This window comes from Triticum dicoccoides, chromosome 5B (assembly GCF_002162155.2).
Source record: "Triticum dicoccoides isolate Atlit2015 ecotype Zavitan chromosome 5B, WEW_v2.0, whole genome shotgun sequence".
NCBI lineage: Eukaryota > Viridiplantae > Streptophyta > Magnoliopsida > Poales > Poaceae > Triticum > Triticum dicoccoides.
In genome coordinates, this window is record NC_041389.1 from 457857875 (window position 1) to 457882688 (window position 24814).

General features: G+C 44.5%; 2 protein-coding genes, 1 long non-coding RNA gene and 1 pseudogene across 4 annotated transcripts; 2 read left to right on the forward strand and 2 right to left on the reverse strand.

Moving 5' to 3' along the window:
• The first annotated feature begins 3528 nt into the window (after nucleotides 1-3528).
• LOC119309733 lies at nucleotides 3529-8145 on the forward strand. Its single transcript, XM_037585668.1, has 12 exons — nucleotides 3529-3811; nucleotides 3928-3989; nucleotides 4452-4520; nucleotides 4650-4731; nucleotides 5153-5223; nucleotides 5752-5853; nucleotides 5944-6033; nucleotides 7034-7108; nucleotides 7198-7230; nucleotides 7311-7391; nucleotides 7563-7622; nucleotides 7720-8145. Exons 1-12 carry the CDS (start codon nucleotides 3529-3531, stop codon nucleotides 7894-7896), a joined length of 1185 nt encoding a protein of 394 aa, XP_037441565.1. The 3' UTR covers nucleotides 7897-8145.
• Nucleotides 8146-9531: 1386 nt separating this feature from the next.
• Nucleotides 9532-13693, reverse strand: LOC119310771 (disease resistance RPP8-like protein 3). The gene is made up of 3 exons (XM_037586401.1): nucleotides 13597-13693; nucleotides 10647-13288; nucleotides 9532-10336 (listed from the first exon to the last, which is right to left on the reverse strand). Exons 2-3 carry the CDS (start codon nucleotides 13274-13276, stop codon nucleotides 10321-10323), a joined length of 2646 nt encoding a protein of 881 aa, XP_037442298.1. The 5' UTR covers nucleotides 13277-13288; nucleotides 13597-13693; the 3' UTR covers nucleotides 9532-10320.
• LOC119310772 lies at nucleotides 11200-14024 on the forward strand. 2 transcript variants are annotated; one of them, XR_005150747.1, is made up of 4 exons: nucleotides 11200-12445; nucleotides 12560-12810; nucleotides 12947-13348; nucleotides 13449-14024. It is a non-coding gene; the product is annotated as an uncharacterized LOC119310772 (long non-coding RNA). The 2 variants fall into 2 exon arrangements; XR_005150746.1 differs by having other exon boundaries at nucleotides 11209-12810.
• Nucleotides 14025-22994: 8970 nt separating this feature from the next.
• LOC119309734 lies at nucleotides 22995-24259 on the reverse strand (annotated as a pseudogene).
• Nucleotides 24260-24814: the final 555 nt, after the last annotated feature.

A 24814-nucleotide genomic window follows, 5' to 3' on the forward strand; every position in this document is an offset into this window, starting at 1 on the left:
TTCGTCCCACCTCACCCGGTCTTTTTTGGTACTTCTTTGGTACTTCCTCCCACCTCCCTCTCAGCCGCGAAAAACCAAGGAAAACCCCGTGATCGAGTCCCGCACACGCCCATCCTCCCGTCTCACGCTAAGCCGCATAGAACCAAAAAAAACCTCAAGCCGAGTCCCCCGCCCGCCCCCACGCACTCCAGGCCCTAACATCCCGTCGCACCAAGACAGACGAACCAAAAAAATCTACGAATAGTCCGCCGGTTATTTTTCGCTGGATTTATTTCGCCTCACCACTTTCGTTGGTTTTATTTCGCTGGTTTTATTTCGTCTCTCTCCCACCTGTCTTTTCGCTTCACCACCCACATAAACCCATCAGATTAGTTACCATAAAAAATCGCAATCAATCAAGTATTGATGATCAGATTAGTTACCATATAAAAAATAAATCGCAATCAATCAAGTATTGATGGGATATTTCCTTATATTGATGTGATTTCCCCTTTTCTATCATCAATCGTCTCTACTGCCTAAAAAATGCGTAGCTTTCCTTTTCGCTTCACCACCCACATAAACCCATCAGATTAGTTACCATATAAAAAATAAATCGCAATCAATCAAGTATTGATGATCAGATTAGTTACCGTATAAAAAATAAATCGCAATCAATCAAGTATTGATGGGATATTTCCTTATATTGATGTGATTTTCCCTTTATTATCATCAATCATCTCTACTGCCTAAAAAAATGCGTAGCTTTCCTTTTCACTTCACCACCCATATAAACTCATCCGATTAGTTACCATATAAAAAATAAATCGCAATCAATCAAGTATTGATGATCAGATTAGTTACCATATAAAAAATAAATCGCAATCAATCAAGTATTGATGGGATATTTTCTTATATTGATGTGATTTTGCGTAGCTTTCCTTTTCCTGCCAACCGACCGCGTCCCGTCTCCCTACATCCGCCCTCGTTGCTCTGCCTCCTGCAAGAAAAAAACCCTCTCGTTTGACCTCCCCCAAACCCCGCATGATGAAAAAACCCAGCCGCCTGCTTCCCCTCCTCTCGACCGCTCCATACGTCCAGATCGCGGCCCCATCCCCATCCTCCTCTCACGTCACGGCGGCCCATGGACTGCCGCCACCACCCTCCTACTCTCTCGCCGCCGCCGTCCTCCCGCTCACTCGCCGCCGCCGTCGCCACCAATCCCGGCGAAGGCGCCGTTGCTGCTATGTCGCCTCCTTTCCCCATCCAAGCCTGACCATGGCAACGACGCCCTCTCATGTGTCCCGCAGTGAGGTTTGGGGAGGCGCGACCACAATCCAGTAGGGATCTCACCGCGGACCCGTCCGCTGGGATGGGTGTTGCCTCCGTTGCGAATGGGATCGAAGGGAGAGACTACTTCGTCGTCAAGGTCGGCGAGGCAGCGGCCGATTGGGAGCCCGGTTGTGAACATGGGAGTTCGTCCCCATGGAGGCGGCGGCCGTGGAGATTGGATGTGAAGCAACCCCACTTGCCGGTGGTGGAGGCTTGCCGTCCATGTGATCCTTTCTTCTCCCGGTATCCCCATTCCTTGCCTCCCATTACAAAAGCGAGCATAAATGAGAGTAGGGGCTGATTTTCATCACTTCATTTCTCATTTTTTTAGTTGCTTTTTTGAGATTATACAAGATGCTCCCGATCTGTTTTGTCAAATTACTTGGATCGTCTTATGGAATTGACAGCCATCGCATTTTTCACCTCATGTTATTTCTTAATCCTTGTCCCACTAGGCATCCACTACATGTTTGGTAATGACGTGATGTTGAGGCGGCTAGGAGAAGCTCAGCAGCCAGATCAAGGGCTATCGAGATGGTTCTGGGAGCCAAGCAGTAGTTCTTCTGTTAAATTTTGGTTATTATCTTTTCTATTGTTACGATTGTGGGATGGTTGATTTTGACTCGGTGTAACATTTGCATTTGTTTCCCCAGCTTGTTGGCGTAGATGCGTGGCACTGCGGCAACTAATCAAGAGCGAGGGCAGTGCACATTAGAGCTACGCTGAATGTAGCGAGCCAACCACGAATTGGGTATGTTCACACGAGGGATGGGAGAGGAGAGGAACATTAACATTTTTCATGATTTGGATGAAAATTTCAGTTCATAGTTTCTTCGTACGTGGCAACACACTAACGGTACTCATGGGCTTAGGATGAAAGTAGCGCCAGCAGAATCAGTAAGTTGGATGGGAAGGCGGTTGTTGCCCTTGTCCCTTGGTGCTAGCCTACCGTGGTGGCCTCACTAACTTGCTCATTGCGAATACGAGTTCGTGGGGTCGTGAGTTGCTGCAGATTTGTTTTTTATCACTTTTTACAATATTTATTGATGTATCCCTAACTCATCGAGTCACTTTTAGCTTTGATTTCCCATATACGCCAGCCTAAATATCCCATGGTCAGAATATTTGCATGGTTAGTGGACATTGTCCCTTTTTTTCTAATGTTTAATATTTTATATTGCCGATAGAAATAATTTTATCCGCTTGATTTAGAAAGTGCACATAGGTCAACATATTTTGTAGCTCTTTCGGATGTAAAAGCATATGTTGCATAAGAAATTATTATCTTCCAAGCATACTCACATTTCACTAACAAATAGGGGGAGGTTCAGACTTCAGAGCAATGATAAAAAGGTTTATTCCTCACTCTTTTGTTGGAATTTTAGTTCCAAGTTAACATGATTTCTTATCCGCTTCATAAGTCATGCATCTGCTTAATTAGGTGATAAGTAGGGCTATTGTGGGGTTTGTTTAAACTCCAGCATAAGGAATTCTGGTTTAAGAAAAAAGACTTTTGGCTTCTTTAATTACAAATTGATTGCAACATCATGTTAGTATGTGATTTCTCACATCTGGTTGTAATATTTGTGAAGACGTGCATTGCACGTGCACTTGGAAGCGGACCCGTGGCACGCGCCGGACGGCGCCGACGCTGACCCGGGCCACCTCCTCCGCGTATTCTTGGAGCTGTGGCTGGCCGATTTACATGAAATTAATTCCCTCAGTTCTGGTGGCAAATATAATACACATAATCCATATTGTTATGCACTAGCGTGTGTGTGTGAAATAGATGGATTATGGTCCCGTACCCAATAAGATGGATATGTGTGTGTGTTAGAGAGAGGGAGAGGGGGAGAGAGAGTGAGGAAGAGGAAGGGAGTGTGTGTGTGTGAGGATTTGATCGTAAAAAAAGTCGCCAATGTCGTAATATTGAACTCTTTAAGTTAACGTGGCCCCGTTGCAACGCACGGGCGTTCTTCTAATGAATTAAGGGATGTCAGTCAGCGCGTTCGCTTGAGGCCCGTTTGAGGCGCCCGATTGTCACTGCCTCACCAGGCCGTTCTTTCGGACGGTTGAGGTGGGTTTGAGACGCCGGGCATAGATGCTTTTAGGGGCGTCTGATTTTTATATTTGCTGCTAGCCATAATCTCATGATTCATCGTGAAGATTAGAAGTAGCGTGTGGTAACCTTCTCGCTCGTACATGCTGACTAGACCCATGAGCGTTTGTGGTCGCCAAACCGACACGAGCCGAGCCGCCCGAGCCCGGTCCAAGCGTTCAACCCCGACTGTCCAGCCCGCTCGTCCCGCACGCTTTCCCCTCCTCCAAGCTTTACCCCACCTGCCTCCCCCGTCTCCTTCCCCGCCCCATTCGTCACTGATCCCCCTTCTAGAACCTCCCAGAAGCCGAACGAGAGAGCCCGCAGGGGCGGCGCACGGGCATGGCGATGGCGACGCACACGGGGTCGCCGCCTCCAAGGTCCTCATCCTCGTCGGCGCAGGTCGCAACCAATCCCCTTCCCTCCCCCGCCCGCCCCCAAATCTATCGATTTTAGATGTCGAAATCCGAATTGGCTTCCACTTTTGACCCTGAAATGGTGATTTTGCGTCGTCGCAGGCCTGACGGGATCGATCGTGCTTCGGAATGGCCGCTTGTCGGATGTATTGGCGGAGCTCCAGGTCGGTGGATTTTCAGCTCATACCATGTTAATTCTCTCGCTTTTATTGATCATCAGAGGTGGCGAAAAAATCTCTGGATGTTTTTTATGATGAGAAGACAATAGGATAATAGGAGCGTTACCACTGACCCGTCCGAGAGCATGATTGTAAATCTGCATACATGCTCCTAAGAGCAGCACAGATTGTTACCCAATCTTACAATTAAATCCGCTTTGCCACACACATATATGTATGGAAAGTATAGGACAGCGCTTTTGATGATCTCGTTTTCATTTTCTGCGTAACAAGTGAAGGCACCAATGGGCACTCCAAATCATCCATAGTGTACCCCGCAGAAAAAATAATCATCCATAGTGTCTGCCAAGCATGTGTCAGTGGTTTAGATTGTATGTTCTTCATCTTGTAGTAAGTTATGTGGACCTTCAAATCTTTGAGGAACATGTCGTGTTTCTCTGTTTTTAGGAGCTCATGAAGGGCGTAAATCAAGGAGAAGGCTCGAGCGCATATGACATGGCTCTTATCCAAGCTCAGGTACGCAGTTGTTTATACTTATATCTTGCATCAGCAGTTGCATAGATATTACGCTATTGTCCTTCATTTGCTCTAAAATAACGTCTCTGTTGTTGTTTGTGCATTCCACGTGCTGGTGTTTGATACTAGATTCGGCATTTAGCCCAAGAAGTCAGAGATTTAACTTTGTCAAAGCCCATTACCATATTGAGCGGCAAATCGGACTCGGGAGGTATGTACCTATCTGATCCCCCCTTGCTATGTTTCAGCTTTTCTCTCTTAGTGACCTATGCCAAAAACCTAATCCACATTCTAAATAAGCCTTCATTATGAATTTGCTTGTATTATCCAAAAATGTTCAGATAGATAGTTACTCACTTAAGCCTGACTCTCCTGCAATATCTGCAGCTGAAAGGATTTTTTTGTTATGTGCATCTCCAATCTGACAATGAATGATTCATGAGTTTGAATTGCTTCGAAACTTCTAATTTGGAACATGTAGATAGGCTAATGAACAATAATGTTGGTACATTCAATTGTTTCGCAACGATATTTACGAACCTTTGAGAAAAGCTACTTACCTCATTCATTTTATTACACTTACTTGCTAGTTCTTATATCATTTTATTTACCTGCATGTGAATTTTCTTCAGGCAGTTTATCGTCCTACATACTGCCAGCAGCTGCAGTTGGAGCATTAGGTTATTGCTATATGTGGTGTAAGGTAAGATAAGCATACACACAAAAAAAATGTTTGAGTTATTGTCAAATTCTCTGTCTGCAATTTTTTGACTAAGGATCATGAATTGTGTCCTGGTCTTCTTTCTCCAGAAATGTTCTTACAACATTCATATAGAATCAGTAACTGAAGAAAGAGAAAATAGAACACTTTTTTCTTCATTTTTTGTCATTTGCTTTTCTTCCTTCCTTCTCGCATATAACAGAAATCTCTTGGGAATCATACTTTTTGTGTGTGTGTGTGTGGATCCAACTGTAAGCAGATAAATGGAGCACCGCTAAGTTAATCTTATTCTGTAAAACATTCTGATAAGAGTTTCAAATTGACTGTTGCATTGTTTCCTATGGATTCACTATGGTTTATGTAAAATCCTTGGATCTTTCTTATGCTAATAACATCTCCAAGTTGTTGTTTTAATACGAAACTTGCAATGTAGAGTACATATATAAATTGTGTGTGTAAACTTTTTTCTGTCATGTTTTTGCTTTCTTATATATTAATATCCTTATGCAGGGATGGTCCTTGTCAGATGTCATGTTTGTCACAAAACGCAATATGGCCAGTGCTGTCGATAGCATGTCGAAGCAATTGGAGCAAGTTTCATCAGCACTAGCAGTATGCTTTACACATTATTATTTCATATTCAGTGTTATCTTTCTTTTCATATCTACTTGAATAATGACTGTGACATCCAATTAATTTCAGGCAACCAAAAGACATCTAACAAAACGCCTTGAGAATTTGGATGGCAAAATGGACGAACAAGTGGAGGTCTCCAAACAAATACGGAATGAGGTTTGTTGATTTGCAATGATGTTAGTCCTGAGCAGTGATGTACTGATATGATGACAAATTGAATGATTCATGCCTGAGACCTTATGAAATTTGTTTTTGCAGAACAGCAACAATTCTTCTTCTGTTTTCATTCTTACATCACCTAATCAATACCTTTAGATACCGTTATTTAATTGATTGAATTGTTCACTACAAGTAGGTGCTTCTGTCATACTATAGTTCACCCGGAAAGGTGGGTCAGGATTTTTGTTTAGAACGCCCACCATCTAAGGGTGCAAGTGGCGAATCCATGTAAGCCCACTCAATAGGGGGTAGTACAAACTGAACTAATTCCCTAAAACAAAGCTGCAACTAATATGGCCGATTTTGACTATGGAGCAAGCACAAGTTGCGTGCTGCTTGCATCCCTGACGCCATCACATAACAACATATGAGTACTAGTCGTGGCCTGCTTGTGATTGTTTTTGTTGTTAATGTTCATAATCCATGGTCATATACTGGCTGGCATGTCAAGATTGGCTCAAAACCAGAAACTGTGCAACACTTCAAATAACTGGTTAAAGGGAATACACTAGTCTGGTGCACATGCTGGCTCTTCTTACAACCATTAACTGCAGCGTACTCTGAGTACTTTTTTCCATATACCATAAAATATTATTGTGTAGAATAATAATACGTATGAACACAAGCATAACCAGAGTGATCTTCCTAAATGGTCTATGAAGACTCTGATTGTGTTTATTATGGCTTTCTGATAAGCCGTTGCTAGTCTTTGATTTGCGTGCATGGAGCACATAGTTTTCCAGCTTTTTTCTTCATTTTTTCTGTAAGAACACCAAAGGTGTACTCTGCTTTCTGTTCTTTTCAACGTTGCAAAAGCTGTTAAGTTAATGTGTTTAGTAGGTACATGCTGTATATACTTGTAATGCTATGCTATCCTATGAAAAATCAGTTTCCTTCTCAGTTCAAGCATTCATGTTGTTCTGTTCAATATGCACAGGTCACTGATGTTAAAACTGATCTGTCCCAAATTGGCTTTGACGTTGAAGCAATTCAACAGATGGTAGCTGGACTGGTGAGTTTGAGCATCCTGGAACCCTTGCACATGAACTTTTGCTCGAAATCTATTTGATTGTTCTGACTTTGTTTGTGTACGATTATCAGGAAGAGAAGATTGAGTTGCTTGACAATAAACAGGTGACCAACATACTCACGAGCCTCTGGGTCTTGGCATGCTGAAATTCTGTTTGTCCTAACCTCTTATATTTTAATGGCAGGATGCGGCTAATGCTGGTATATGGTATCTCTGCCGAATGGCAGGAGGTATAAAAGAGGGAATAAATGCCAAGTTTTTCCAAGTAAGCAGATAATTGGTACAGGGTTACGAGTCTGCGCTGTCCTGTTTAAGGCCTGTTCATTAGGTGTTCTTATCGCGTAGATTTAACTATCTTTGTCGTGACCCATATCTGAGCTTATCGTGTAGATTGAGCTATCTTCGTGATGATTCATACCTGTTCTTCATTCGACAGGAAGCGGATGAAAAACTCAAGCTCTTGGACCTGGCTCATACTGAAAAGAAGCCGGTGAAGGTAAGTCGAGTGCCTTTCTCTCAGATGTTTGCCCTCCTTCCAGGCAATTTCAGTTTCTTGATGCAGAATCACTAACTTTATGCTGTGCATACTGTAGGGTCTGGAGTTATTTCTGGAGAGCACCAAGGAAGTCAAGGCACTCGACTCCAAGCCTAAGACCATCGTGCAGAATGATGCCAAGAAACCGATGAAGGCGTTCGACGTGCCTGTGAAGAGCGCTGCGGTGCACAGGTCAAACAGGTTCTTAATTCGCAAGGAAGGCCTCGCACTGTGATGGACGCCTTCCCGTGCTGCTTGCGATGTACATTGCGTTCTTGCTTGATTTGTTTGGTAGAAAATATAGAAGAATAACCTGCATCCCGAGTGGTGATTTTCCAGGATAGACAGGTTGATACGTCTCAAGGCAATTTGTATTTGTTCCTTTGTATTTTTTGGGTCATTTCATGTTCTGGTCTGAAGTTGCTCGCTTGTAAACAAGTGAAGAAATAAATAATTAAAATACGTTTTGCATTCTTACATCTTACATATTTCCCCCGTTCTCTTTCTGCAACGTGTGCATGCATGACATGAGTGGAGTCACCTAGCAGCAGACAGGGACTCAAAACAGAGCAGTGACTTTTACATATTTGAAATTTGAAATGATCAAATGAGCAATGACTCACAAAATTGCACGAACCAGGTGTACTCGGCTGAAGAAGACTTGGCGCTCTGAAGCTGGAAATCCCCACGTCTTTGGTGTCTGTGTTTTAATTTCCCTAGCGAGTTTTACTTGTGGCTCTGCCGTTTAAAACTCTGGACTGTATTGTCGCCACCTAAACAGTGGTTGCGTTCTGAGTAACGAAATTGTCGCCACCTATTGATTGGAAAAACAAATGCACGAACCGAACTTACTCAAAGAGTCTTGAATTTTTGAAGTCAATGTGCAAAATCTCATGTGAAGACTCACATATCAAGAAAATAGATAAGAAAAACTTACATACGAGTACTATTCCCTCTGATCCAAAATAAGCGTCCAAAAATAAATATGAGTACTACTCCCTCTCGTTAAAAAATAAGTGTCCCGAATAAGTGTCGCAGTTTTGACCTAGGTTAAGTCAAAACTATGACACTTATTATGGATCGGAGGTAGTACGAATAAATAGTGTTGAACATTGTATTATTCGCTAGCTGAATTTGTCTACTCCCTCCGTCCTTCAAAGAGTGTATTTCCAACTTTGTTGGATTCAAACTGTCTCAAAGTTTGACCGAGTTTGTCCAAAAATATATCAATGTTTGTGAAACCAAATATGTATATGATGAAAATATATTTTATTATGAATTTAATGTTACTAATTTGATGGCATAAATGTTGATGTATTATTATATAAATATGGTCAAATATAAAAAAATTGACTTTTCAACAATGTTGAAAGTAAGTACACTCTTTCGACGGAGTATTTTATATGTGAGTCAGATTTAGGTCTAAAAATTCGTGTTAGCTCACTCGGGGAAAGGCAAGTGAAAACTGGAAAGCGAATTGTGAAACCCGTTTGGCGACGGCGTCTGAAAAGGGACGGCCGGAACGGCTCTCCCTCTCTGTCCGTGCGCCCGCCCCGGCGACGGCTCCCCGGCTGGCGTCGAGTCCTCCCAGCGGCTGGCGGCTCCTACCGGCAGCGAGGTGAGCCCATTGATTCCGTTTTCTGCCACTTTTTTCCTCATCGTGAACCCCATGTTTTGATTTTGGTGCAATGTAAACCCTAGTTCTGTGAGATTGATTCGGGTTGAAATCGAGGCGTGTTGAGGAGGAGCAGGAGCTTTATGTACATATATATTCCATATGTTGCCCTGCGTTATTTTCTGTTTGTCAAATTCCATTTTCCTATGTGTGGAGTAATCTATTTTGCGTGGATCAAACCATTTGAAGGAAAAAGAACATATTATAAAGAGATGACAAGAGGTGAGCTCCGGGGAGAGCATCCTGCACCTGTTCCTCTCTGCTTAGGTATGTAAGCGGCGCACCGTTTAAGCCCACTTATCGGTCGAACAGTTTAAGAAAGTTTTTTTTTTCCGGGAAAATGAACTATCAAGCTAACAAAAAAAATTATTAAACAAGCTTTGCGGCGCCGTTTATCGCGCCATTTACATCCCTACTCTCTGCTGAGGAGAAGCAGGGGCAGAGTTCCATTTCCATTGGTCCTGTAGGCCAAATCTTCAAGATGCTTGTCAACTATAGGGCATTTTATCAAGAGGACCATCAACTCTAGGTCATTTGATCATAGGTCGACGAACTTGGGGGGAATTCACCAATTTTCACTTAATTGTTCCTATAGCCCAACATCACTAATCAGCATAACCTCAAATTACAAACTGTGAGAACAGAGCACCCGTGGCCACAGTTCGGGATGTCTCATCTCCTCCTTGAACAAATGTACGAAGGGCCTTCTCTCCCTCAGCCCTTGATTTTTTTTATTTCAAACTACAAACCGTGTCCTGTACATCAGAGTTGCACAGTATACGCATTTAGTAAAATCTAGGTATATAAGCACATAATAAATAGTAGCGAGATAAACCCGTTGACAGTTTGTCAGTTCCAGGCCAGTAGCTCGCAGGAGAAACCTGTACGCCTTTCGAAGAAATCCATTCCACCCAGCATGTAAGATGGTGGTGAATTTAACTTGCTTCTGCTCCCCGTTGTCCATGGATGTCGGCCTGTTACTCCTTAGATGTCATACTTGCTGCAGGAGAGGGACATACTAGAGTAGCTTAGTCATAAGTGTTCACTTCAGAATAATAACATACTTGGTGTTTTATATAGCCTGCAAAATGCTAAAACTGAACAGTATTGCATCAGTGAATTATAGTTGTTGTTACTTTGAGGTTTTTCCTTGCTACCGTTATTTCCGTTCTCTCTTTTGAACTCTAGCATTTCTTTACTAGTACTTAACTGTCAGGTGAAACCAGTTGGTTAAGTACCAGCTGACGATGGATTTCATGGCATTGTTCTGCCAGCTGAAAATGGAGGCATGTGGCAGAGTGTGTACTTACGGGATCTGTACATGCTCAAAGTCCTCCTCACTCGACCTGATGACGACCTCGCGTCCGGCCTTGTGGAGCAGGTAGCATAATACTTGATCCAAATCAGGCATTGCTATCACTTTCAGCTTCTTAAGTTCCTTCAGGTGCTGCAATCCTTGCGGAAGCGCCTTCAGCTTGGTGCACTTGCAGAGAGTTAGTATCCTGAGCTTCGGCATGGCGCCATCCTCCAATATCCACTCCTCAATATCCAGATCGTGGAGCACCAAATTGTGCAGGTCTGGAAACCCACCAGAAGGGCAGGTCATGGTCGCGCCAGTGTATGACTTGACCCCTATTTCCAACACATTCAGGAACGTCAGCCAGCTCCCAAGTGTCGGCATGGGGTCTTCATCATTCAGCAGATTAGGACAGCTGATTTTCAGCCGTCTCAGGTTGTGCGGGAGGAGGTGCAGATCAGGAAGATGCAGGTCGTTGGGCACCCCAAACTCGTCCTCGCACGCCCCGACAATTTCCAGCTGCTTGACGCTCCGGTAGTGCTTCCCAAAGCACCAGGAGGGATTTTCTTCCATTCTGTCAGTTGCTCCTTCCCATTGCTTTGGGGTGTTGGCTGCCAGGAATATGAAAAGTGACTTCAGGTTGCTCTGCATGTTCGTCTTCCACATGGACCATGACTCGACCTTGTAGATATGGATATGCTTCAGTGTTGAAATGCTCAAGAGATCAATAGGGAGCGCTTCCACTGTGGCATCCCTTGCATCAAAAGTTTGCAAGTTTGTGAGATTACTGACGGCAGCAGGAAGTACATATGTGCCACCTTTCAAGCCAAGGTACCTCAGATGTACCATCTGGCCGATCTCTGCAGGTAGCTGCCATCTCCCTCTCATGCCATCAAAGTAGAGTACCCGCAGGTAATTCAAGCCTCGGAAAGAGAAGACGTCCTTTTCTAGCCGAGCTGCATTGAAGATCAGCAAGGTGTGCAGATTTGGCATAGCAACACCGACCTTCACGCAAACGGAGTCGTAGAGAACCACCCTGTAAGCTCTCATTTCATTGGAATATGAGGTCTCCACTTCATCTCTGGAACTGCAGTCTTTCAAGAAGCCTTCTCTTCGAGCTCGCCCAATTCCCCAGTCGCGCAACACGTCATGTACCTTAACGGCCCTGATGCACCTGGAGCTCTTCTTTTCAATTAGGATCAAGCAGCGCTGGGCCAGTTCTTCCACATACCCGAGCGCAGTTTCTTCAAGGGAGCGTCCACGCACGTTTGATATGAAACCCTCTGAAATCCACAACTTCGTCAGAAGGCCAACCGGGACTGCGTAGTCTTCTGGGAATGATGTGATGTACAAAAAGCATGCCTTCAGATTGCTTGGCAGATCATAGTAACTTAGGTCCAGTATGGCTCTGATGTCACCTTCATTCTTCATTGTGTCCCAGTTTACGCTAGCAACCATTCTTCTCCACTCGGTGATCCTGAGATTCTTTGAAAGGAAACCTCCCATGACTACAATTGCAAGAGGCAAGCCATTGCATTTTAATGCAAGTACCTTGCCTAGTTCTCTGAAGCTATCCAGATCATCTCTGCCATGGACGACATAGGAAGGGAATGCCTTTCTGTTGAATAACTCTATACTTTCGTCGTCGTTAAGGAGCTTGACCTGCTGGATTATTTTTCTTGCGTTGGGGTGATTGGAAACTGCTGAGTTGCGAGTTGTCAGAACAATTCTGCTTCCATTTTTCACATCAGGAAAGGCAGCTTGGACCATATCCCAGTCTTTCATTTTCCAGACATCATCTAAGACTACAAGGTACCTTTTATCCTTGAGAAAACTGTGGATCTTCTTGATGATTTCAATCTCATTCATTGTTCCTAGTTCTTCGAAGTCTTGATTCCCCATGACCCCTTTAACGATATCCTTCAGTGCACCATAGACCGAAAATTGCTGTGAGATGCATATCCATACGGAGGAGTTGAAATGCTTTTTGGCGACAAGATTGTAGACCTTCCTGGCAATGGTTGATTTCCCTGAGCCCCCTGGACCAACAAGGGAGACGACAGTGAGGTCCTTGTTCTCCAAGTCAAGCAGTTGATCCTTGACCTGGTTGATTTCACTGTCAAAGCCAATGACATCAACCTCATCCCCGAAATCCGGAAGCATCAGTCTCCTAGAGCGTAGAGTCTCGTTCTCATCCATACTGTATCTTGTCTCAGTCAGGCTAGTTCTCTGAATGTTATACTTTTCAAATTCTTTGAAGATCTTATTAACTCTTGCTGTCACCTGGTCAATTCTTTTTCCGACGCTGTGCAGGCGCTTGCAGTGGACCGGGTAATAGGCGCCCTTGGATATGGCGCCGAGGAGGGACGGCGGTCTGTTGTTCTCCCTGGCCAAGATGTTGGCCGTGTCGATGATGATCTCGACGCTGTAGGCGACGTCCCTGACCTCCGACACCAGTTGGCTGAGCATCTCATTCTCGCCCCTCTCCATCCTCGCGTCGGCGTCCCTGAGGAAGCACTGCATGCGCTTGAGCTCGGACTTGAGGGCCTCCACCTTGGCAGGAACCTGGCCCAGAGAAGCGACTTCTTGGATCACGGTGGCGCCTGCCCGCTGCAGCACAGCAGCGACCGCGTGTTCGGCCATGTCGTGTGATCTCTGCGTTATAAAGCACAAGGTCATGCAACTTACATATGGTCCGAGAGTCTCTAAGAGGAGGTAAGACTGAATGTTGAAACAGGGCTCCGTCTTATCATTCCGTGATGCTACGAATCTATCAGAAATGAACATGATTCCTTTTCCTGTTTACTGTAAACAGAAGTGGATCCAAAGGAGCAACCATGTGGCCTCATGTGGTAAGGAGGGACACAAATGGATGCGTGGGACGGTTCAGACTGAGGCGGGGCAAGATTTATAAACTGAAGTCGACACAACAAGAAGATGAAGAGCATGAGGGGCTCGCGTACCTGAATCCGCTGGCTATCCGGCGAGGAGAGGACGACGGCAATGGGTTGTGCTGGATCGGGGTCGTTGTGCGTGGAGGAAGCCGCGTGGTTTGTTGGATCATCACCCGAACATTATTCTCAAGTCAGCTCGTGCTGCTGCGTCAGGGACAGTGACAGGGAGATGATTGTGGTTTCAATACCATGATGGGCGTGGACGTTTGACCCGGTGTCTCCGGCCGGACGAGTTCATGGCTTGCCCTCACCCTTGTCAGTTTGTGTAGCTCGTTTTTTTGTTCCAACACACTCTGGCTTTGCGGTTGGAGGCGCTATCTGTGATGTGGGCCATAACGCGAACTAGCGAGTGTCCACCCACCCAAGCTCGCTCGTCGTTTCGTTTGGTTCCAAAATACAAGCCTTTTTAAAGATTTCAATAAAAGACTACACATGGAGCAGAATGAGTGATTCTACACTCTTTTTTCGAAAAGGGGGACTCCCCGGCCTCTGCATCAGAACGATGCATACGGCCACATTTATTATAGAGTAAATAAGGTTCAACAAGGTCTTAAAGTCTGCAAACAAAAGCAACGGCTAGCTCACACAGAGCCTCAAAGCCAAAACAAAAAGCTCAAAAGCCACAACCGGCAGGCAAAATAAAAGATAGGTAAACTAATTGCCTATCCTATTACATGACCGCCATTCAAACCGGTTGAAGATATCCCGCGCTACCATCTCCCACCGGACAGATCCAGTAACCAAACCCTCCCTGGCCTCCGTCGGAGTGAGTAAGGACCACATACGGATCAGTGCAGTAGCCCGGAATAAAACCTGCAAAAAATGAATAGTTGTTGTGCTGTTAAAAGCCAAATCATTTCTGCAATTTCAAACTGCCCATAACAACGCACATACTCCTACACGAATGTGTCTAGCTGTTTCGGACTCTATCCCAGCAAGACATGCCCCGAATAACGTGTTGACCGAAGTCGGAGGAGTAATGCTAAAGGCAATTTGCACAGAGCGCCACAGCCCTCGTGCCAACGGATAGTCAAAAAAGAGATGCTTAATAGTCTCGTCCCGATCACAGAAACTACACCTAGTAGAACCTGTCCAGTTGCGCTTAACTAAATTGTCCTTTGTTAAAATTACTTGTTTATGCACAAACCACATAAACACTTTAATCTTCAAAGGGACCTTAACTTTCCAAACCTCTTGGGAACTAGGAATCACAGTAGAGTTAATGATATCGATATACATCGATTTAACTGTGAACTCCCCAGATCTAGTAAGCTTCCAACATAACTGATCGGGCTGAGGAGTTAACTGAACCTCCATCAGTCTACGGACTAAGTGAAGCCATGCTTACCATCGATCACCCACAAGCACCCTCCTGAACTGAATGTTGAGAGGAACGGATGCATAACCATGGCAACAAGAGCCTCACGATGCTGAACAATACGATATAGGGACGGATACTGGGTCGCCAACGGCGTGTCGCCAAGCCACATATCCTCCCAGAATCGCGTGTTGTTACCATTACCGATAATACACCTCGTTATGTTAAAGAAGGCAGCTTTGATTCTCATGAGCCCCTTCCAGAACGGCGAATCTGTTGGTCTCAGAGTGACCTGGGATAGGGTCTTGGACTACAGATATTTACTACGTAAAATCTGCGCCCACGTTGCCTCCATCTCAGAAGACAATTTAAACAGCCACTTACTGAGCAAGCATCTGTTCTTGACTTCAAGATTTTCAGTACCAAGGCCCCCCTGGTCCTTTGGTCGACAGATAATATCCCATTTGGCAAGTCTGTACTTCCTCTTAAGCTCATCACTCTGCCAAAAGAATCGAGATCGATAGAAGTCCAGCCTTTTCCTAACCCCAACCGGGACCTCAAAGAAGGATAAGAGAAACATAGGTAAACTCGTGAGCACCGAGTTAATAAGAATCAGCCGGCCTCCATAAGACATGAGTTTTCCTTTCCAGCAACTCAGTTTCTTCTCAAACCGATCCTCGATGCACTTCCACTCGCTATTTGTTAGCTTACGATGGTGAATGAGAATACCGAGATACGTGAAAGGTAAAGCCCCCACTTCTCAACCAAACAATTATCTATAAGCCTCTTGTTCGTCTTTGGCTCTACCAAAGCAGAACGGCTCGCTTTTATGGAAATTAATCTTCAGCCCCGTCAATTGTTCAAATAAGCATAACACTAACTTCATGTTTCTCGCTTTTGCCAAATCGTGTTCCATGAAAATGATTGTATCATCAGCGTATTGCAGAATGGACAAACCACCATCAACTAGATGAGGCACCAAGCCATCCACCTGACCGGCCTCCTTTGCCCTCCCAATCAGGATCGCCAACATATCAACCACAATATTGAACAAAATTGGCGACATAGGATCGCCTTGTCTCAGGCCCTTGTGTGTTTGGAAATAATGACCCATGTCGTCATTTACTTTAATTCCAACACTCCCTTTTTGCGTGAATGCTTCCACCTGGCGTCGCCAAGCTTCATCAAAGCCCTTCATGCGTAAAGCTTGTTGAAGGAACGGCCATTTGACTTTATCATAAGCCTTCTCGAAATCCACTTTGAAAATAACACCATCAAGTTTTTTCGTGTGAATCTCATGGAGCGTTTCATGAAGGACCACAACCCCTTTCAGGATGTTCCTGTCCGGCATGAAAGCCGTTTGAGAAGGCTGCACAACGGCGTGTGCAATCTGTGTGAGCCTAATCATCCCAACCTTGGTAAAAATTTTGAAACTGACATTCAGAAGACAGATAGGCCGAAATTTCTCGATTCTCTCGGCCTCTGTTTTCTTAGGGAGCAGGGTTATTGTTCCAAAATTTAGTTGGAAAAGCTGCAAATGTCCCGAGAACAAATCATGGAACATCGGCATCAGGTCCCCTTTAATAATATGCCAACACTTCTTATAAAACTCAGCCGGGAAACCATCCGGACCAGGTGCCTTATTATATTTCATCTTGGAAATGGCCTCGAAAACCTCCTTTTCCGAGAAAGGGGCAGTTAAGATATCGTTCTCCACAGCAGTAAGTTGAGGTACATCTTGGACCCTAGACTCATCCAGCGACACACAGTTCTCCTCTGGTGGTTCAAACAAACGTTTATAGTACTCAGTAATGTAAAGCTTCAGGTTTTCCTGACCGATAATTGTACCCTCATCTTGTTCTAGCTAGAAGATTCTCTTCTTCCTATATTTGCCATTGGCAATCATGTGGAAGAATTGAGTGTTCGCGTCCCCCTGGACCACTTTTCGCACCTTGGCTCGCAGTGCCCACTTTAATTCTTCTTCACGAAGTAGCTCTTCAACCTCATCTCAGCGTCAAGCTTGGTATGAAGCTCGGTGGCTAGCAAAACTGTGGTTTATGCTTTTACATCTAAGGCCTGAATAAGGGTAAGGAGCCGTTCCTTCTCAACCTTATAAATTCCACTAAGATGTTTAGCCCACCCACGTAGGAAACTTCTCAGATGCCTAATCTTATTCTGCCAGCGCTCAAGCGCATTCCTACCGCCTGCATCCTTAGCCCACTCTCTGGCTACGAGATCCAGGAAGCCTTATCTTTCGAACCACGCAAGCTCGAATGAGAACAAATTCTTGTTGCCTGAGTAGGTAGCCCCACCAGAGTCAAGCAAAAGAGGCGTGTGATCAGTAATCCCGCGAGAGAGAGCCTGAACTGTTACAAAGGGAAACTTCTGTTCCCATTCGACACTAGCAAGTACCCGATCCAACTTCTCGAACGTTGGATTTGGCAAATCGTTAGCCCATGTGAACTTCCTACCTGAAAGCTCAATCTCTCTCAAATCCAAGCTTTCAATAATAGTGTTAAACATGAATGACCATCTCCCGTCGAAATTATCATTGTTCTTTTCATCACGTCTCCTAATAATGTTGAAGTCTCCCCCAACCAGAATGGGGAGTTGCTCAGACCCGCAGACTCTAACCAGATTGGCCAAAAAATCCGGTTTGAATTCTGCATGCGCGGCACCATACACCGCCACCAGAGCCCAGTCAAATCCGTCAACTTTGGACCGCACCCTGAACTTAACAGCAAAATCTCCCATGATCACACTTTGAACTTCGAGGGAGTCGCATCTAACACCAAGTAAGATCCCTCCCGACCTTCCTCTCGGTGGCAGATAAAGTGTTGAGAAATTGTGGTGAGAAATTTGCTCTACCAGTTTCCGACAATGCAATAAAGTCCAATCTATGCTCGATGGATGCTTCTGCAAGGCCCTTTTAGCCAAGTCCTTAAGACCCCTGCTATTCCAAAAGATTCCTCTCATATCTCATCATGGAATTTTTTAGCCGTGCGGATCCTAGCACTCCTACGTACCGCGGACATCGGGTATATCTTGCGCTTCCACTTGCGCTTAGGACTGGTCCTCGTGCCCACCCGGTCCTCTCTCCCCGTTTCTGAGGGTCTAACTACATCCATGTCGACATTCTCGTCCTCCTCCTCCGGCTCCTGGAGGGGAGGCGCGAGATCATCACAAAAATTATCGAGCACCTATGTCTATATAAATTTGTATGTAGTTTGTATATTGAAATCTCTATACAAAAACTTGTATTTATAAACGGAGGGAGTACAATAGGTGGTCGCTCCGCCGCTTTTTGTTTACTCTGACACAACACAATGCAATGAGTGTCGTGCTATTTGAAACTGTCTCGTCTGCCATAAAAATAAATATCCAGTATAGTTATTCCTATAACCCATACAAATGTGCTAAAGAAGATTCTTTAAAATTGAAGCTTCCAATAGGCATGTTGACTCACGGTTGGACATGTACAGATGAATACTTACACAACATGGTATAGCACAATGAGCAGTAAGCATGGACTGCTTTATATTTGCTTTTCACAGATTTAAAAGAGAGAACAAATGATTCAAGATTAGCAAAACATAGTAACAATGTCCAGTTCCATGCTTGTGCATTATAAGTGAAGGTTAAATATCCCACTGATTTGTATATGCTTTTCAAAGATTTGATATAGAAGGAGCAAAATAATACTCACCCCCGGCCAACTAAACATGATAACAAAGTACAGTGTCAGATATATGCATTATAAGTGAAGATTAAAGAACACAGTTACAGAACTGGGACTGAGCAATGAGCGGTGGAAAATGGGAACGCTTGTAAAATCTAGGAAAAGAGATTCACAATCGAAGTCAAATGACTTGTACATGCCATCACCTCTCTGGATGGCCATGCAAACTCAAATTTACCATCTGTGGAGATCCTCGACACTGCAAGACAGGATTGATCATTTCATATTCATGCAAGTATGAGGTTCTCCTATATTTTCTTTTGAACTTTAAGAATGCATGGAAACCTATTTTCAAAACTTGAATCGACAAATTAAGAAACTGGAGAGAAACGGAACAATAATTACAAATATTTAACCATAATACATAACGATTTTTTTTGCTGACTAAGCACACTCAAATAACTGAACTGGAGAAGTATGTTGCATGATCACAAATAACTAAGCTAATATTCAAGATGACGCATATGGATGTAGTAAAAATGTGGAAATTTGGCAACTTTTGTCCATGACACAAGGTACAACAATGGTTAAGATAGAAGAATACAAAGGATCGATATAAACTATCTCTAATTATAGATGTGTGTATACAAACTGACAGGTAAATTAAGCTGTGGTTTAGGAAGAGGATTGATTTAAGGGGTGGCCAGTAATTTGGACAGCAGATTAATTAAACCAGTTTGGTAAACATTTTGGACACGCAACAATTACAAATAGAAATACTTGGTAATTACCTCTTAAGAGGTCCTTATTTTAAACGGGATAGCTTTTTTTTTTTACCTGTATGTTTAGAAAACCACTAAATTTCATTTAAAATATGATATCATTTTTATTACCATAGAAAACATTCATATTTCCTTCTACATGTGTCGAGAGCTCATGGTAAAACCGAAATGTTCAAATCGCTTAGACTTTCAAATGAGTTTCTCCCTTTGTTCACTTTCTTAATACAAATTTTGGAACAATAAACCCCCTACCAACGAATAAGGCAGAAGATTTTTTAAGATAAGTCAAACTTTTTATATTTGAGCAGGTCATACAAAAACATATGTTACCTGACTGATGTATTGATATTAATTGGGTACTATATATGTTAATGTTTTTTCCAAAGAACTTTGTGAAACTTAACAACCTGACTTATGTTTTCAGGAGGAGATCGTAGTATTTAGATGTACAATGAGAAATAGTATCATCACACTACAGATTTGTAAGTGTAGTGCATAACTTTAACGACAGAGGATAGGAAATTTTATGAATACCGTGTGCCAGCAAATAAAAAAAAAATGAGGTGATGAAATACTCCCTCTGTTTTTTTTCCACTCAGCATATTAGCTTTGACCTAAGACAAACGTTATAAAGTTTTACCAAGTTTGCCGAAAACAATCTAAACTTTCACAATAAAAAATATATATGATATGCAAATATATTGAATGATGATTCTAATGGTATTTACTTCGGATTGTGGACCTATTTTTTTATAAACTTGGTCAAAGTTTAGAAAGTTTGACTCGAGACAATAGTAATACTTTTTGCACGGGGGTGGGGAGGAGGGGGAGCTAATATGTGAAGTCACTCTTGAACTCCGATAGTAATTAACCTTTTCTATACCTACTAATAAAGGATGGCGTGTTTCTTCAATTTTTTGGTCCATTCACGCATCGGCAAAAAGGTCGCGTTTCTCTAGTTTTTTTGTTTCGTTCACACATATAGGGTAGCAGCAAAAATTCCCATCTAAGCCCTCCCATTTTTTTCATAAATTGATTCAAAGCCAGGGGCACTACAACACGGTAGCAATTAGGAGGCGTTAAAAATGCCTTTGAAAGCTCCAAAAACTCCTCAAAAAAATCTATCGAGGCATTCTAAAAAACACGAGGGACTGTCGTGACGGGAAAGAGGTACGTTGGCACTCGTGGAGAACGCCACGGTCGTTCCTTCTTTGGCGGTTTTAGAAAGTGCCTTCGAATCCCGTCAGTCTGAACAAATAAAAAAACCAAGAAGCCCCAACAATGGGCTTCTCCAAGCCCATCTTTTTGCCGGGTTGCCTTATATATATTATATACTACTATTGTATATATTATCAAATCCTTTCGGCCCCGTACTATAAGATCACACAGCGCAGTCTACTTCTCATCGTGAGACCTATGCCTACTTCTGTAGAAGAATTCTCAGCAGATATTAGACAACACTCCTTTTAAACAGATAAACTTTCATCTTTGTAAGCAATATGGGACTAAATAAACCAACTACCAACCAACCAGTCCACTGTACTCTTTTGTTCTCTGTCGGGAAATACAGAGCATGTTTTTTATATACTGGCAGCTTAGCCGCAGTACACGGTAAGATCGCAGGCGCTCCCTTCTGTCGCTATCACTTTCTTCCGTGAGCAGCCACTGCGCCTACATACTTTGCCTAAAACTGATCCGCGTTGGGAGGTGATTTTTGTGGAACGCCTCAAAAGCCTGATTAATTTGAGGCTTTTCTAAAAAGTGTCTCCAAAGCTACCTCCAAGCGTTATGAGAAAACGCCTTCAATGCCGGCTCCCATTGGAGGCGTTATGTAAAAGTGCCTTCAAAGGCATGTCCGGCCGAGGCGTTTTGGGATAATGCCTTCCTAAACACAGTTTTGAGACATTTTCAATAAACGCCCTTATAAAACGCTTCTATTAGTATCTGTGCTGTAGTGGGGGAGGGGGCATTGGCCCCCTCATCTTAACACATATTCCCACCTCTGCTAGTATATTCGTATATTGTATTCGTGATGTAAATATATTTTTTATATCAGTTGGACCATCCTGGCCGAAAATCAGGCTACGCCACCATTAGTAGCTTAAGGCAGAGAATGCAATAGGATAAGCAGTTACATGCATAGAGAGAGCATCACAACTTCAGAGTTGGCTTCTTGTGCGGCCTTCATGGCTTCTTGTTTGTCCTTTATGGATAATTTCCATCTCATTCATTGTCGCTAGTTCTTCGAAGTCTTGATTCCCCATGACCCCCTTAACAATATCCTTCAGTGCACCATAGACCGAAAATTGCTGTGAGATGCATATCCATGCGCATGAGTTGAAATGCTTTCTCGCGACAAGATTGTAGACCTTCCTGGCAATGGTTGATTTCTCTGCCCCTCCTGGACCAACAAGGAAGATGACAGTGAGGTCCTTGTTCTCCGAGTCAAGCAGTTCATCCTTGATCTGGTTAATTTCACTGTCAAAGCCAATGACATCAACGTCGTCCCCAAAACCCGGGAGCGTCAGTCTTCTTGCGCGCAGACTCTCGTTGGCATCCATATTGTATCTTGTCTCATTCAGGCTAGTGCTGGCAATGCTGTATTTTGCGAATTCTCCAAAGATTGTACCAAATCTTGCAGTGACCTGATCGATTCTTTTCCCAATGTTGTACAGACGCTTGCAGTGGACGGGGTAACAGACGCCCTTGGATATGGCGCCAAGATGTTGGTCGTGTCGATGATGATCTCGACGCTGTAGGCGACGTCCCTGACCTCTGACACGAGTTGGCCGAGCATCTCATTCTCGCCCCTCTCCATCCTCGCGTCGGCGTCCCTGAGGAAGCACTGCATGCGCTTGAGCTTGGACTTGAGGGCCTCCACCTCGGCAGGAACCTGGCCCAGAGTAGCAACTTCTTGGATCACCGTGGCGCCTGCCCTCTGCAGCACGACAGCGACTGCGTGCTCGGCCATGTCCCAAAACGATTTCTGCTGCGTCTGAAAGCACAGGATCACGAAGACTCACAGATGATCGGAGGCAATATTTCTACACTAAAGTTGATATGATGATATATGATCCTCGCTCCGAGTAAAAGGATGAGACGAACCTAGCTAATTTCCTGATGCGTTTATTCACTCACTGTAGACAGAACAGAAGCAGAAGCTAAGGGCGTGTTTGGTTACATTGTCGACTCAGCCTGGCCCGGCGAGCCTGGCTCTATTGAGCTGACTTGAGAGGATGCAGGCCGAAAAATCCCAGATGCACATAGTTTGGTTGCCTGCATGCCCCTAGTTGTATGAGACAACCATTTTTGACCAAGCGTGAATTGCATTAGGTGCACATATGACATGGTGTTTGGTTGCAACCTGCATAAGATGTTGTCACCACTTCTAACTAGTGGTGACCTTACCACACACAATCTGAACATAGAGCCAGCTAGTTAAACAAATGACAGTTCATCCTAACTACAATCAAATGACAGTTCAAATTATTAAGAGTCATTGGCTAAATAGAGGATAGTTCATCGGTGTTGCTGCTTCATCTTCCTCTTCTGCTTCTGCTGCTGCTGCTGCTGCTTCGTCTTCCTCTTCTTCTGTGCTTCTGCTGCTTCTTCTTCTTCTTCCTCTTCTTCAAATCCTGCACTGACCTCTGTTGAGCCACATTGCCTCTGCCCGCTCCAACCTTTTGTTCTTCCAAGCGTCATTGTCAAATGCCTCCACACCATGGCCAGAGCTAACAACATCGTCAGGCTCAACCTCTTCCTCCTCAGGCACGTGTTCATCAAAGCCCCACTGGAGGATCCAGTTATGCAGAATGCAACAAGCAAGATCTAGCTTAACTTGAGTGGAGTATGGGTGGAATGGCTTCTGATCCAGGATCTTAAACCTATTCTTCAGAGCTCCAAATGCCCTCTCAACAGTTACTCTAAGGCTGGAGTGTCTGAAATTAAACAACTCCTGTGCAGTCCTAGGAAAGTTCCTACCAAAGAACTCGTTGAGATGGTACCTTGTTTTCCTGAAGGGTGGAAGAATACCCGGCCGACATGCATAGCCAGCATCTCCAAGGTAGAACTTGCCGTCGGGGATGTTGATCCCATCAGGTCGACTCATGCTGTCAGTGAGAATGTTTGCATCATGCGCTGACCCCTCCCAGCCAGCCAGCACATATGTGAACTTCAGATCAAAGTCAACAGCAGCAAGCACATTCTGGCTTGTGTAGTGCTTCCTCTCCCTGTATGCTGTAGACTGTGACCTAGGAACTCTGGCAGTGACATGAGTACCATCTATTGCCCCAGTCCTAAAAATGGCATCACAAGCCTGTGTTAGTGCTCAACTTGAACAATACAAGCATATCAAGCCATGAAAAGTGTATATTGTCAATGCTCACCTTGAAGTATGGATACCATCTTGGGCTTCCGCGAATCTTGGGTGGAGTCTGACCAGATGGTCTCCTGATCATCTCTCCTCTAAGCTCCCCAATAGCAAAAAGCACTTGCTTGAAGTACCTAGAGATGGTCTCCATTGATCTTCTAAACGTGTTGTGAATGACCCTGAACCTCTGGTTATGGCCAACAACATGGAGGAACATGGCCACTTGCTCTTCGACACTGGTGTTGATGCTATCTTGTAACAGCCCCCCTACTCCTGAAGGTCTCAACAAGCCTGGTAAATGGTGCTCTTTTCATTCTAAGCATCCACAAAGCCTCGACGTCATTCCAGTTGTAGTTGTAGTTCAGATTTTGGATCCTCTCCTGTTCCCGGGGAAACAATGGACCATAGCGGATCAAAGGTCTCCCAGCACGACGAACAACTCTCTGGTGCATGAACATGACCCATGTCTGAATCACACTAATCAGTGTTGCTGCCTGGATTATCAGCCTCATCTGTGCGTCCATAACCTAGTCGACATCGACAGTTTGTTCAGTGGGAAATCGATCCGACACCTAGCTTAACGGCCTAACCACTGAGCTAACAAAGGGGGGAGGGGGTGCTGCTTACCGGCATCGGAGACGAGGACGCTGTAGGGGGAGCCATGGCACAGACTAGGTCGACCAGATGGTGGCCAACAGCAAGGGAAGCACCAGATCTGCCGCAAACGCCGCCGCGTCTTCCGCTGCTGCCGCTGCCTATAGCGCAGATCTGAAATCACAGCCGCCGCCGGTGGTGAGGCAGTAGCGAAGAAAGGGGGGCAGTGGCTATGGGTGAGTGAGTGAAGGGGGGGTGAGGCTAACTTGGCGTTGGGATGGCGCGCTAGATTTCCATCTCCCGCCATCCCCCCTCGCCCGCGCCTCGCTCCCGCCCGTGCGACCTCGCACCACACTCAGCCTGGCTCGTGAGAAACTGCTGATCCCAAGGTTTCCAGCAAGTCAGGCTCTGGGCTGCTTTGAGAAGTGTGTAGTGCGGGCCCAACAGAAAAACCAGGCTACCAAACAGGCCTCTCCCTTCCCGCA